Source organism: Octopus bimaculoides, chromosome 10 (assembly GCF_001194135.2).
Source record: "Octopus bimaculoides isolate UCB-OBI-ISO-001 chromosome 10, ASM119413v2, whole genome shotgun sequence".
Classification (NCBI taxonomy): Eukaryota; Metazoa; Mollusca; class Cephalopoda; order Octopoda; family Octopodidae; genus Octopus; species Octopus bimaculoides.
Window position 1 is genome coordinate 17,629,818 of NC_068990.1, and position 15,000 is coordinate 17,644,817.

At 35.3% G+C, this 15,000-nt stretch overlaps 1 protein-coding gene across 1 annotated transcript in view; it reads left to right on the forward strand.

Moving 5' to 3' along the window:
- LOC106883981 (dynein axonemal heavy chain 7) overlaps positions 1–15,000 on the forward strand; it is a 137,291-nt gene that overhangs the window by 15,996 nt on the left and 106,295 nt on the right. Inside the window, exons 3-13 of the mRNA XM_052971243.1 lie at positions 1,611–1,743; positions 2,463–2,565; positions 3,524–3,628; positions 4,911–4,989; positions 6,070–6,268; positions 7,457–7,576; positions 10,106–10,286; positions 11,708–11,887; positions 13,345–13,503; positions 14,168–14,281; positions 14,974–15,000. The exon at positions 14,974–15,000 is cut by the window's right edge and continues 101 nt beyond it. Coding sequence (XP_052827203.1) covers positions 1,611–1,743; positions 2,463–2,565; positions 3,524–3,628; positions 4,911–4,989; positions 6,070–6,268; positions 7,457–7,576; positions 10,106–10,286; positions 11,708–11,887; positions 13,345–13,503; positions 14,168–14,281; positions 14,974–15,000 — 1,400 coding nt within the window. The remainder of the gene's footprint in view (positions 1–1,610; positions 1,744–2,462; positions 2,566–3,523; positions 3,629–4,910; positions 4,990–6,069; positions 6,269–7,456; positions 7,577–10,105; positions 10,287–11,707; positions 11,888–13,344; positions 13,504–14,167; positions 14,282–14,973) is intronic.

Consider the following 15,000-nt stretch of genomic DNA (forward strand, 5'->3'; position numbering starts at 1 on the left):
TCTCTCTCTGTGAAAGTATCTGTCACTACAGTATCGAAATGTGATTGTTTCAGTTAGTGGAATAGTTTCATTTTTAAAGTGAAAGTATTTGACATGAGTGTTTTTGTTTCACTTTTGACACGTAATACTTAAATAGTGGAGGAGATATTATGTTGCCGTGTGCTCGAACTCTGCAAGAAGTTAATAATTTTTTTTGACTAAAACACAACTGGAACCCTAAGTAAGGCATGTGTAAAATTTGAATGAAATTGGTTGCGTAGTTCTCGAGTTTTAGGGATTCACACAGACAGACAGACAGACAGACAGACAGACACACATTCTCATTTTTATATATATAGATAAATACTTAAATTAATACATTGCTAGAGAGAGGTGCTCCAACCATGACTATCATGTCTTTTTTATATTTATTTATTTTCAAAATATATTTCTGGGAATATGTAGTCCAGTGTGTCTTTCTAAATTTTGTTGGATATGACTTTAGAGGGTGGGGTTAGCTGTTATTTCTAGCAGGGCTAGTGACTGCATACAGGCTCTGTCATTGCTTTGTCTATTCAAGTGATTATTAGATCTTTTTGGCTGTTCACTTATTTAGGTTGCTTTATCTATTTTATTTTATTTCTTACCGCTTAGTCACAAGAGAAGGAGCCGTGAGGAGGAGGATGGGGAGGGGAGGAGGGAGAGGGGTAAAGGGAGGGAGAAAGGTATCCTCAAACCAGTAGACCTGCCTGGAATACTTGCAGCAGAGTGGACTCCATTAAAAACACCTGAAGGTACCACGTGGTCATTTTTAGTTGGGAGGGAAGTTGTTTGTTTCTGGTTCACCATGTAGCCATGTCTGGGCTGTTGTTTTTTGACAGACTGGTTTCTTTGAGTAGATGTCCTTACTAACACCAAGCATTTCACAGAGTGTACTGGGTGCTTTTTATGTGGTACCAGCATAGTGATGTCACAAAATAATTTGCAAGATTAAAGAACACTCTTGAGTGAGTAGGGGTATAGCAGAGAATGAAGTGGCTTAATGCTGAGTGTTGAGAGGTAAGTATGATAACAGGGACAGGGACATGTGTCTGTTTTGATGTAGAGGAGACACATGGTTATCTCCTATTATATGGTAGAAATTATTATTATTGTTTGTTCAAGGTAATTTTTGTACAAGCAGTGTAAATGATGACCACTGAATTATACAAATAATGTTTCTTTCTGTTAGACTTTGTAACAATTATTATAGTTATTGTAGTTGTTATTGTCATTATATTGAGAGGTTGAAACAAGAGAAGAGTGGACCAAATAACTTACAATATTTAGCTTTAGTTTTCACTTCATTACACAGTAAAATTCAAATTTCCCTTTATTGAACTTCACTTTTGCTCTCTGGCGTTGATAAAGTACCAAACATGTGTTGGGGTTGGTTTCTTTGACTTCACTTATCCTCTGGATAAAACGGAAGCTGAACAATGGCTTGATTTGAAATCTGAATGAAGAGGGACTAGAGTAAATACCAAAAGATACTTTGCCTGATGTTTTAATGTTCCTGCTGACTTATTGTTCTTTAGCATTTATGAGACTGTCACTCAGTTTAATTATCTATTATGTGATGGGTCCAACAGATGAAGCTAAAAAACGGAAGTACCCACCTACTAAGAAAAGTGAGATGCCATCTCCCAGAGGACAACTTGGCCTTCTACACAAATGGAAGAAAGAGAGAGAGAATTTCCGAAAATCTCTGGTGGATATTATCATGTAAGTAATATTAGACAGAACTAAGTTCTTGATTATATTGAGAATGAAGTGAGTATGGCTTGTGGAAAGTATGACTTGTTGAGTGTATGGTCTGTTGTATGTAAGGTCTTTTGAGAGTATGGGTGATTTTGAGTGTTGTGGCCTGTTGAGTTTTATGGTACTGCCTTATATTGTGTTGTTAGGTTGTGTTGTGTTATGTTTTACTAGGCTGTTGTGTTCTACTGTGTTGTGCTGCAGTATATATTGTTGTGTTGTAAATCATATTGTCATATTCAGTCATTAGGTCTGCTACTTAACCCTTCTTCCGTGAGTTTTCATGCCTGGTTAAGAAACTATTATCTAAAGCAGGAATCCTTTGAACTATAATAATTGGGTGTCTTATTTGACTTAAACAACATTTTTCAACATGTCTCCTCCATTTAACTTTATATATATTTTTCTGTTGATACAATAAACAACAGAACAGAAGTATCTTTTGTCAATTATCTTTTGTGTCTTAGCAAATCTCTTTGTTATATACAAATCACACATATGTTGACATCTTTTGATAGTATGTCGACTTATATATATTGACAAATATGTCAACATATTTGACATGCAACACAACTCAAAGCAGTGTCATAAACTCAGACCAAACACCTGCCAAGCTATTTACTGAATAAACCATACACTTGCACACAGGTGCAAAAAAACAATTAAGAAATTTCATATACTTGCAGGCAAGATGATAAATCCCAAGCATCAGGAGCAGCTGTTCAAGAAGGGGAGTTACCCCCTATTCATGGGGCTAGTGTTTCAACTGCAGCCGAAAAAGATACTTTGGTTAGTTCTTTTTATTCATTCTACTTTGAAGAAATCTTTGCATTATTTTAACCCTTTTGTTACAATATTTCTTGTTGAAATGCACCACCTTTGTTTCAGTTTCAAGAATTATGAAGAATTTAGTAAAATAACACTCATTATTAAGTTGGTGTTTGGATGCAACATATATTAACATGCAATTTTGGTGGAAGAAATTAATTTAGATTACTTTAAAATAGGAAATTTGCATCATAGAACTAAAAGTGGTTTCAGGCAGGATGGTAACAAAAGGGTTAATTTCCAAATATTCTTGTTAAAGACATGTATGCCTAGACAATAACGACTGCTGATGTCAACACTAGTTGTAAACATATTCTCTTGGAATTCTATCTGTTTTGAATAAGAGGCTATTTGGTTAGTTATTTATTAAGCAATGACCAGCAGTTGAGCAGCAAACCTCAAATACAATTCATATAAATTAGAATCAGTTCACAAAGGAAATTATCAAGTTGGAGACAATGAATCTATTGGAAAATAGGTATACATATTGGAAACAGTTACTTTTAAAATACTGGTACATTATGAAGGAATATGTTGAGGTTACCAACTATAGTGATTAGCTTTCCTTGAGATTCAAACTGTTTTGAATTCTAAGGCCAAAATTGTTGACAAACAGCATTTACTATATTTGGCAATTTTTAATCCTGAACTTTTTTCACTAAGAAAAGTGTTCCTGTTGTGGCTAACAAATTTGTTTCTCCCTTTCCTTTAAAATTACTTTTTGATTCATATATATATATATATATATCATGTACTTATCAATTATAAATATAGTAAAATAAAATGTTAAGTATCGTCAATAAAATGTGATTGAAGATAATTTCCCTTTTGCTCATGGTTCAACTTGTTAACATACTTCCTCCTCCCATCCAACATGACAACATCTCCCACTTGCCTTATTTTTAAATATCATTCACAGAGATATTACTACTATATTCACAATGGAATCGACACCACTCATGTTGCTGCTATGGAAGATTCCTGGCTGGAGAATGTTTTTAGACTTGTGCCTAAAAAAGCTAGGGTAAGATACTTTATTATTTTCGAACTGTCAAAGATTTGATTCCTGATTGAGGTACTAATATGATAGATAAATTTTTTTTATTGAAATATTTTCTAAATACAGATCCACCATCAAGCTGGCTCTTCTATCATAGTTTATTACAATGGTCTCTGGTTATTGAATGTATCTGCTCTGTACCTTATAGATACAAGCATGGCTGTGTGGTTAAGAAGCTTGCTTCCCAACCATATGGTTTCAGTTTCAATCCCATTGCACAATGCCTTGAGCAAATGTAATAGCCATAGGCTGACCAAAGCCTTGTGATTGAATTTAGTAGATGGAATCTGAAAGAAGCCTGTCGTGTGTGTGATGTGTATTTGTGGGCATATTTGTGTGGTGTGTATGTATATTCATGCGCACGCATGTACATTGGTGTCAACCTGTGTCTATTTGAATGAAGGAAAGGTAACTTGGCCACCCAAAAAAACATGCAATAAAATGATTATCAGACTGAAGTACCTATTGAGATTGATATGATCCCCTAAGGTAGCTCAGACCCACAAGGCTGTTGCAGTGCAATGACTGGCATGAATAAAAGAATAAATTGAGAGTATGACATATGAAGTTTAAGGTCACTTGAAAGATTTTTTTTGTCTTGCAAGTACCCAGTCAACATTGTGAAGTAGTTGGCACTTGGAAGGGCATCCAGCTATAAAAACCTTGCCAAAATTGACCTCATCCTGTGCTTGTGCCATGTAAAAAGCACTAAATTCACTGTGCTGAGTGGTTAGTGTTAGGAAGGGCATCCAGCTGTAAAAATCTTGCTAAAACAGTCACAGAAGTCAGGTGCAAGCTTCTGTCTGGCTGGTTCTTGTGAAACCATCCCACCCATGCTAGCATGGAAGGCAGACGTTAAATGATGATGATGATGATGGCCTGTTCAGCATAAGGTTTACAAGTGTATGGTTCATTGAGTATAGGGTTTACTATGTGTATGGTCTGTTGGGCATAAAGTTTAAGCATATGGTCTGTGAGTGCATGATCTATTAGATGTATGGCTTATTAAGTGTATGGTCTATTGAGTGTATGGTTAGTTAAGTGTAAGGTTTATTATGTGTATGTGAATGTAAAGATGAGTGTATAGTATGTTGAGTGTATGGTTTGTTGAGTGTATAGTTTGTTGACTGTGTGACTGAAATGAATAAAAAAATGTCAAATGTGAAAAATCATGATTTTGAAACAGATTTTACGATGTATATTTTCTATTGAATAATGAATTTTTTTAATTGATCTCTATCTTTAGGAATGTAACAAAACAATTGTTGAAAACCTTTCTGAGGAGATGAGAGAGGACTATCTGATGAGTGTTAAGAAAGCAATAGGTAGATATTGATACTAAAAATCTATATTTTACAACAGTAGTTCATTTAATTGACAGCCAAGGGGCATTATTGATCTTTTTAATATCAACCCACTCAAGCCATTTTTAAGTGGTCTAAATTAAAACCTCTCATTAAAATTGCATGTTAATTTATATTCCAAATACCAGTTTAATAATGACAAAGTTATTTTAGAGAAACTTTAATCCTTTCTTCGATCATTACAGGACTGGGTTTCTGATTTAGAAGATTTTCAACTGGATGATAAGACTTAAATTGACTCTATTAGATTGGTATTTTATTTTACCTACCCCAAAAAGATAACAGGCAAAGCTAACCTCAGCAGGATTTGAACTCAGAATATAGACGGTCACAGTGAAATACTGCAAGCATTTTGTTTAATACTATAATGATTCTGCCAATTATTGATAATAAAAATCCACCCATCCATTTTTGCTGTTCTCCATTCCTGGGAGGGTTGTGGCAGCAGAGTCCTCAGGCGCTTCCTCCATAGGGTCTTGTCAGAAGCAACCATTATTATACTTTCTGGCTGGATTCCCATGTGTGACCAATGGAAACTATGGATCCAACCATCTCATTCTTGGTCTACCCTTTGGTCTCCTGCTGGTTGACTTGGCCATGAAGAACCTGTGTTGTGATCATTTTGTGCAACATTCTAATGACATGTCTTTAGTGCTGGAGCTGTTATCTCTCAATGCAGAGAAATAGTGGCTCAATCTGATCTCCAAGCTATGCACTCTATCGAATAATGTTGCTCCAGAGATTTTTCAGAGGAACCCCATTTTGGTTGCTTGTATTCGCAGTTGTTCCCTTTCAGTCATTACCCAAAATTCATGACCATATGTGAGGATAGACTTGAAAACCACATTGAAAATAGAACAATTATTATCTTATTGTTATCAATTTTTATAGTATTTTTATTTATCAGTTCTCATTTTTTTAATAAATACTATTTTCATTTTGATTTCCATTTATTTGAATTTTTTAAATATTTTATTTTAGTCATACTCCCTTCTTGTTGATATTGTATTTTTATAATATTTATTTGATTTGAGTTTCTAGTGGACTTTGTGCTGAAGGATCCTCGTGAGAGTGAAAAGAAAGAGGAGAAGATACTACCCAAACATCGACAAGAAATGGCAATGGTGCCAAAGCCATGGCAAAGGAATTTTTACTACTACCGATCAGTAATCTACAGGATTTTACATATCGTCAATCCAGCTATGAAACAAATACTTGCACTTTGGCACACACAGTTTGCGTAGGTTTGATGCAGTGGCTACTGTTGTTCTTGTTTTTCTTCCACCCTAGGTCAGGCTTGATTAAGCAGACCATTAAAGCCATTTCAGCCATAATCCTTCTTTTTAGAGCTATCTAATATTACATTATCTAATAGCTGCTCACTTTTATATGATGGTGGAGGTGGTTTGGGAGAGATTTGACTGCTATTTATAGCAAGATGAATGACCATATAGAGGTTTATTTTTAATGATGATCCTTCTTTTTAGAGCTCTCTAAGATTACATTATCTAATAGTTACCCACTTTTTAAAGATGAGTGACCAGATAGAGGCTTTTTTAATGGGGTCTGTTTTCTCCTCACTGGTTCAAATTTTCTATTACCCTTCTTATAATCTCTATGGTAGACATTTCTGTACTATGGATTAATAAGGATAGTCACCAGAATCGGTAGATTAGTATTGGTCTATAATCTGTTGCAAAATTAAAAAAAAAGTAATAAAAAATAAGTAAAAAACATTTATGTAAAATGTTGTTTGTCCCCAGGTCAGCGGTGACGATTGCATCCTTTTTTTTCCTTATCAGAAGTAGCATTATCTAATGTGTCCTTTCTTTCCAAGAGAGTAATGTAATCTGAGGGAGATGGATTGGACCCTGTTGAGGCTGTGTCATTGGAGAGGTGTGTCTTGTTATTCAATCCAAGTTCAGTCTTGATTGAGAAGAACATACAGTCATAGGTGTTGAATCCTTGACCATCTTCTCTGTTATTCAGAGCTACTGCATCCAGGACAATGTCATGCGTTTTAAACCAACAGTGTGATTTGAGTTTTATTTAGCTGTTGTCTCTTGCATATCAGGTTAGCATGTGCAAGTGGTGTCTGTGTATTGACTATGTTTTGCTTAAGAGGTTTATCCAGCATTATAAGAGGCAAATGCAGACATAAGGTGGGCGGGAAAAGAGTGACAAGAAGGAAACAATAAACTAATGTGGAGAGGAATCCTGAGCAAGCCATTCAAAGCTGATTTAATTAAACTGACCACCATCGTCAGACTGTACTTGACCCTGGAATTCATTTTACCAACCTCTAAAAAGATGAAGGACAAAGAGTTACTTTATTTCAGAATTTAGATTCTGTTGTATAAATTTATTTATATTTATAATTTGATGTTTTTGTTCTTTTCTTTCCTTTTTTTTTCTTCCTTTTTTTCAGAGATCTTCGGTTTGTGAATATTAAAGAATTTCATAATCGTAAAGAATCAATGGAAATTGGAGTTTTTAAAAACTTGTGTATGAAACATATTGAACAAGCTAAGGAAGCTCTTGATCAACGGTAAGGCATTCTGCTGGTGTTTGATAGGCTCAGTTAATAATAATAACAATGATGATGAAGACACCGCCACAAATGCTGCTGCTGACGACGACAATAATAACAACAACAATCCTTTCTACTATAGGCACAAGGTCTGAAATTTGGGGGAAGGGGACTAGTCAATTACATCAACCCCAGTGTTTCACTGGTACTTAATTTATCAACCCCAAAAGGATGAAAGGCAAAGTCAACCTTGGTGGAATTTGAACTCAGAATATAGAGACAGGTGAAATACCACAAAGCATTTCGTCCAGTGTGCTAAGGATTCTGCCAGCTTGCTGTCTTAATAATAATAATAATGATAGTAATAATAATATGATTATTGTTGTTCTTAACATCCACATTTCCACACAAGGCAGACCGTCTATGGCCAATTGCTCTTCTGGTCAAAAATATTGAGTAATCCTATAAACAATGTAGTTTTTTCATACTTCGTTCATTTTCAAAATTAGGGTAAATGAAGTTCTTTTTTAATCTAAAATATACTCTCCTTCATTTTCAACAATGCTCCTCCATCTGTCTGATAGACTTCCAAAATTCACTTGTCCGTGACAAAAAAATATTCCTCCAGTACTGCACTGACCTTGCTTACAGAATTCATTTTTTCTGTCCCAATGATTTCGAAGACTGCTGAATAAATGATATTCAGATGGGGCAATGTCCGGCAAATATGGTGGGTTGGGCATTGTTTCCCATTCAAGCTGCTCCAGTCTTTGGAATGTCATCCTCACTGTATGTGGCTGAGCATTAACCTAATGAAACAACACCTTTCATCTTGAAACCAAAGATGGTTGTTTTTTCTTCTAGCGCTGACTTAAGCTGCTCAAGCTGCTCACAGTAGATCTCCTTTGTTATCATTTGGTTTGGGTTTAAAAGTTCAAAGTGTACTAAACCTTTCATGTCCCACCAAACATAACAACACCTTATGTGGGTGAAGACCTTCTTTAGCCTGGGGTGCCGGTGTTTCTTCTTTCCTTACCTACTGTCTTCGGCACTTGACATTTTTATAGAGAACCCATTTCTCTTCACCTGTCACTCTTTAGTCCAAAAAAGGTTCATTCGTGAGATGTGACAGCAAAGAAGAGCACACATTCACTCTTTGTGCGCGATTAGACTCGGAAAGTTTGTGAGCAACCCATTGACCCAATTTGCTGACTTTTCCAATGGCACACAGGTGTTGATGAATGGTTGAATGACCAAATCTAAGCTTCTTTGCTAGTTCCTCAACAGTTACGATTGGATTTTGTTCCACTAGGGTTTGCAGGATGTTCTCATTGAGCTCTACAGATCATCTAGGATGAGGCTTATCTCCTAGGTTGTAGTTTCCAACTCGGAATTTCTGGAACCATTGTTGACACTGGCTTATGTTTATTGTCTGATCCTCATGTACTGCATTAATATCCTTTGCATTTTTTGTTGCATTGTTGCCATTATTAAACTCATAAAGCAAAATATGCCGAATATGCTCCTTTGTAAAAATAACTGTTAAAATCGAACTGCACTCTTCAAAACTTGCACTAAGAATAAGGACAAAGTAAGATTACTACCTGCTTCTATAGCAAGTTGATGCAGGTAGTTTATCTCGTCGCCCTCCGACTTTTAGTTCATGCAATTGAAGAAACTGCATTATTTATGGGACGAGTCAATATTTGTTTTGAAGCAAGGTAATATTTCACTATGATTGAACATGTTTCCATGGAAGATTGGAAACATGACACAGCTTGTTAAGATGGTGACACTTGTTTACAGCTATCATGTGATGTCAAAACAAGGATATACAAACACACACAGACACATTTACACACATATACACGCACACACACACACACACACACACTCATATATATACATCCACAAATGCACACACACACACACACACACACACACACACACATTTGTACAAATTTCTTCACAGTTTCTGGCTATCAAACACCACTCAGTCAAAAGGCATTGATCAACCTGGGCAATAGTGAAAGATATTTTCCCATTTATTGCTCAGTAGGATTGAACCTGAAACCATGTCATTGTGACGCATACTCCTTAACACCACACGGTTATGACTGAGTTTTGTTTTTCCTTGTTCTTATTTATCTGAACTTGAATTATATTTTTTGCAAGAATGTTCACGAGTGTCAGATATTTGTGGACATGTTTACAAAATCAACAAACTACACAGCCCCCATGACCTTTGGAAACATTTTTTCACACTCAAAATTGCTGAAGCATGGCGTAAACTGCTCACATTGCAGGACACTACATCCTATCAGGACACTACATCCTTCAAAACTTCCATGCTTCCTGAAATTCGCCAACAGGACACCTGATATTCACCCCACATTTTTTTTTAAACGGTTCATTCACTGTTCACTTCCTGTGCATTTTTCTATGTGCTGTTCATGCACTTTTGACAACATTTTCTGATGAGTTGTATACTTTTATTATTATTATCATTACTATTATTTAAAATTCTTCTTCTTGTTATTGTTGTAGTTGGTACAAAGAAGTGCTGAACATTCTATGTCAATGCAGCAGACGGAGACAGATAGATCCATCACAGAACAAACCCGGATCCAATCTGTTGACTTGTGTCAATACATTGATGACGTCCCACTTACAAGATTTAACTTTGAAGTCCATGGAAGATTTCACCAATCTTATTGTACCACCTGCTGTATGTGTAAACTTTATAAACCATTGTCCCCTCTTTTCCCCATCACCTTCATCATTATTGTCATTGCTGTGATCATCATAATAAATGTCATTCTATGTGAAGGCACTTGGGTATTTAGCTCACAATCATAAAGTCATGAGTTCAATATTCACTATGATGTTGAGTGGATGTTTGATTTTCATCACTCTCAGTACATTTCCTCAGATTGCACTGTTCTCAGATTGACACCCAAACACTCTGAAATGTTCGTATTGGAGCTTCCGGTGCAAATGCCAAGTAGTACAGCATGACATTTCCCAATTTCTGGCAGAGTGAATTACATCATGGTGCTGTTTTTCTCGCAGACAGTGTCCATCTGACCCTACTATACTGTGTAGATGACAAAATCAAAAACAAACAATGTGCATGTGCAAAATCAAAAATATAAAATGGCAGCAGTTAACCATCACACCTTGTATGTATATATGTATGTAAATATGATGCATGCATGTTTGTTTGTATAATGAAATATGTGTGTAATCTTGTTTTCTCTTTTTCATTTATCCCTTGCCAGAACCTCTCCCATTTTACCCAGTTATCCCTGCTCCAGACATTGAGTGGGAGGTTGGGGGTGGTTATGAAAATATTGTGGCACTTTTTCTTTAACTGATAACCAACTCACTGGAGGCTGCCCTCGGTTCCGTGTCCCAAACTTCTTGATTACAAATGTAAATCTAATGATCTAAATCTAATGATTCAAAATGATTTCATATCAATTATGTTCCAAACATCAACTTAATAAGGACAAAATTATTTAGTAAATTCTTCATTATTTTTTAAATAAACTGAAACAAAAGTGGTGTATTTCAACAAAAATATAACAAAAAGGTTAAAAAATAAAGTAAATATAAATTTTAAAAGATAGGTATTTCTTGTGGAAAGGAAATCCTACTCATCAGTGCAGAGCAATATATTGTTATTGTTGTTGCTGTTGTTTTTAGTTTGCTCTGATCAAGAAGAACTGTCATCCTGTCTGTTGTTGTTACCATTTTATCCTAGATGAGTTTTGATTGAGAAGACAGGTGATTAAAAAGAATTTCACCCTTGACTATACTACCTTTTTTATTTACCTGTGATTACACTGTCCAATGTGTCTTTCCTTTTTAATTACAACCCACCCACCATGTGTCATTCAGTTTAATGTCTTCTATATTTTTTCAGATATAGTATATATTTAGAACTACACAATCCTAAATGTTCTCCATTTTCTTAAAACCATAGTATGATTTTAGGCAAATTTGGTTGCTATTTCTTATAATTTGAACAACTACTTAGGAACTAGTGTTTCCCTCATTGTCTCACAGAACAATATGTTAAATTATTTGGTGAGAGTTTTGTTGTAAATTCTTTATCAATTGTTTTATTTTTCTCATTGAATTTAGGACTCCATAATGCCATTTGAACATTCTGGATTAATCCTACACCTGATTTTGGAAAATGATTCCATCACCTTCGAACCAGCTATAGAACATTTTGAAACTGTTATTCTCAATGTCTATGATACCATCATAAAATATTCCTCAATGATGCCCAAAATAGAATTTGGTTTGTTTGAAGACATGGTATATATCTATTTTTTTCTGAATTATTTATTAATTGTATGGAATCAGAAATGGCTCATTTAGAGTAATTCTAATGTGGATTGAAGAAAAATTGCTAAAAAGAAGAGGCTTAGTTTAAAACTTTAGACTTATGAAAATTGCAGTTAGTGTTCTAATTCAAGTATAAGCACTATATAAAATATGTTTATGCTGAACACATTTTATATGCCTTATAGCTGCTTCGTGTTCTACTGTAGCTTCACTTAGTAGAAAGAGATGTTAGTCTTGTGAGTTGCATGGTAATTTCACTGGTGTTGGTGCCATGAAGAAAAAAATACTCAGCACATTCTGTGAAATAGTTGACATAAAGAAGAGCATCCAACCATAGAAACCATAGAAACCAGGCAGCGAGCTGGTAGAAGCATTAGTACACTGGGCGAAATGCTTAGTGGTATTTCGTCTGCCGTGACGTTCTGAGTTCAAATTCCACCGAGGTTGACTTTACCTTTCATCCTTTTTGGGGTCAATAAATTAAGTACAAGTTACGCACTGGGGTTGATGTAATCGACTTAATCCCTTTGTCTGTCCTTGTTTGTCTCCTCTATGTTTAGCCCCTTGTGGGCAATAAAGAAATAAGAAACCATGCCAAAGCAGATATTGGCACACAAGACACTCCTCAAACCTGTTGGATTCTACCAAACCATCCAACCTACACCAGCATGAAGATGGACATTAACAGATGATATATTACTATGTTTAATAGTATTGTACAGACCAGAGGCCCCCCTTCCTATTCCTGTTCCACTTAATGCTATTGATATTATGTATTAGTCAGAGTGGTGTCCTTATCTTAGTTGTTGCTTTCCCTATGTTTCAGCTGTTGTACATTATGTTTCAGCCGTGTTTTGTAATTCACCTTAGTACCTTGCCTGGGATTGAACTCAAGACGTCTAGGTGACTGCACTGCACCTTTACCCACAATGCACCTTTACCCACAATGCACCTTTACCCACAATGCTATACACATACACAGTGTCAGAGTGGATTTTTAAGGCTTATAAACCTCCATTGATGTCTTATGTCAGCTTTTGAGTCTAGAACTGTTTAACCCTAGGGCTGTCTTATGACATCAGCAGACTCATGATCAAAAGGTTTCCAGTCGTGACCATCCCGTCTTTTCTAACATAGTTTATTTCAGTCTATTCTGAAGCAACAGAATCTAAGGAAACTAAGAATGATGCTTTGCTTTAGCAAATAGTGATACACAAAGATTTCTGCCTTGTATGTTAAACTTCTCCTCTTCCTCAAAGCATTATATTTATTTCATTGCTTGCACTCTGCATATACTGTCCAATATGTCCTTCCTTTTTTTAATAAGGTAGGGTATCATTTGGCAGCTTTTTCTAGCCGAATGTGCAACCATTAACTTGCCTGTCTGTTGGTTCATAATGTTTATTTTCATTACTTGATCTCTTCAGTATCGCAACAAAGTGAAAGTGTGCTTGGAACCAGTCATTTTGGAAGAAATCAGGGAAAAGCACCGCAAAATGGTGAAAGCTTATATTAAAAACCAAAGTCAGTATCCTGAGAAGCACTGCAAGACCTATGATAAATATAAATTTCTCATTACAAATCAGGTGAGGTTATTCTTATATTAATATTTACATTTTTAAAAATAAAAACTAAACACTTTAAAAATTACAAGTCTTAACATAGAATAACTATAACATAGATGTGTGGCCACCATCTTGGTTATAGTAGTAGTAGTCTTGTACACATACAATTATTTAAAATGAAATATGAAACATGTAAACCTAGTTTTAATGTAGTTAGCTAGTTTGGGGATGACTCTTCATTTAGGGTCATTCCCAAAGAAAATAAACCCTCAAAGGGCTGTTAGAGCTACTGACTACATTCAGAAACTGCAAGTAAATAAAGAGAGTCTGTAACACAGACTCAATTTTATAGCACTCACACAAAAATAAATATACTAGAAATCAATCTGTACATAAAAATTAAGTAACTATGAAGGTGGTACCAAAAGTAATGCATAACTTTTTTTTATTAAACAGGCTGTGTGGTAAGTAGACTTGTAATTTTTGAAGTGTTTAGTTTTTATTTTAAGGACAACAATAAGGTTTTGTTGAGTAAAATTTGGCTGCTGAGGAACTATGCAAGGGTTTGTTTTTGCTTCTTAATTCAGTTTTAAGATAAAAAGATATTTCAATGAATAATAAATGGGTCTCGTCTGCAGGTTATATGTGATTTTGATTTCCTTGTTGTTTTGTTGGTATTTAATAGGCTGAAAGAGATATAAATGTATTTCTGGAAGAAGAGCATTCCTTTGATGAATACTGTCAGGAAGTGACCAAATATAAAAAATACATTGCTGATATATCTTATTATGTTATAAAAGTAAGTACAGGTTTCAATGATTCTTTGGGGGATTGAATTTTGCTACCAAAGCAGACTGCTACAACCATAACCCAAACCATCATAGTCGTCATCGCCGCTGCTGCTGCTGTTATCGTTGTCATCATTGTGGTAAGTTCATGGGTTTGATTCTTGGATCAGGCAGCATGTTGTGTCCTTGAGTTCTTGAGCAAGGCACTTCATTTCATGGTGCTTCAGTCTACTCTTTTGAAAATGAGTAACCACTGGACTCCTGGTACATCTCTCTCTTCTCCCAGCCATCACATTCTGGCTGTTCTTCTGAGACAAGAATTGGGAAGGATGAAAAGACATCTATGTCTGCTTGAGACTACACAGACACCTAAAACAACTTGTGAAAGGTTGGTACAAGCAACCAGATCATAATTCCTTGTGAATGATGGCTAAGCTTTTAAAAAATTTTTTTTATTTCCCACTCACGTCATTCCTTTCCAATCATTACAAATGATCTTATCGATAACTCAAGTTTCAACAAGACACAGTATCTAGTTTCTTGTAAAATACCATCATGAAGCTAGCTTTCAATACGGACAAATAGCCCTCACTCTGGATCGCATTTTTATTTATTATCTTTCTTTTCATTTTAATCTAGACTGTTCACGATGTTTTCAGGAAACATACACAGATTCTCTGAACATTTGAATGTTTTGCTGCAGGTAGTTCGACATGATATGTTTGAGTTA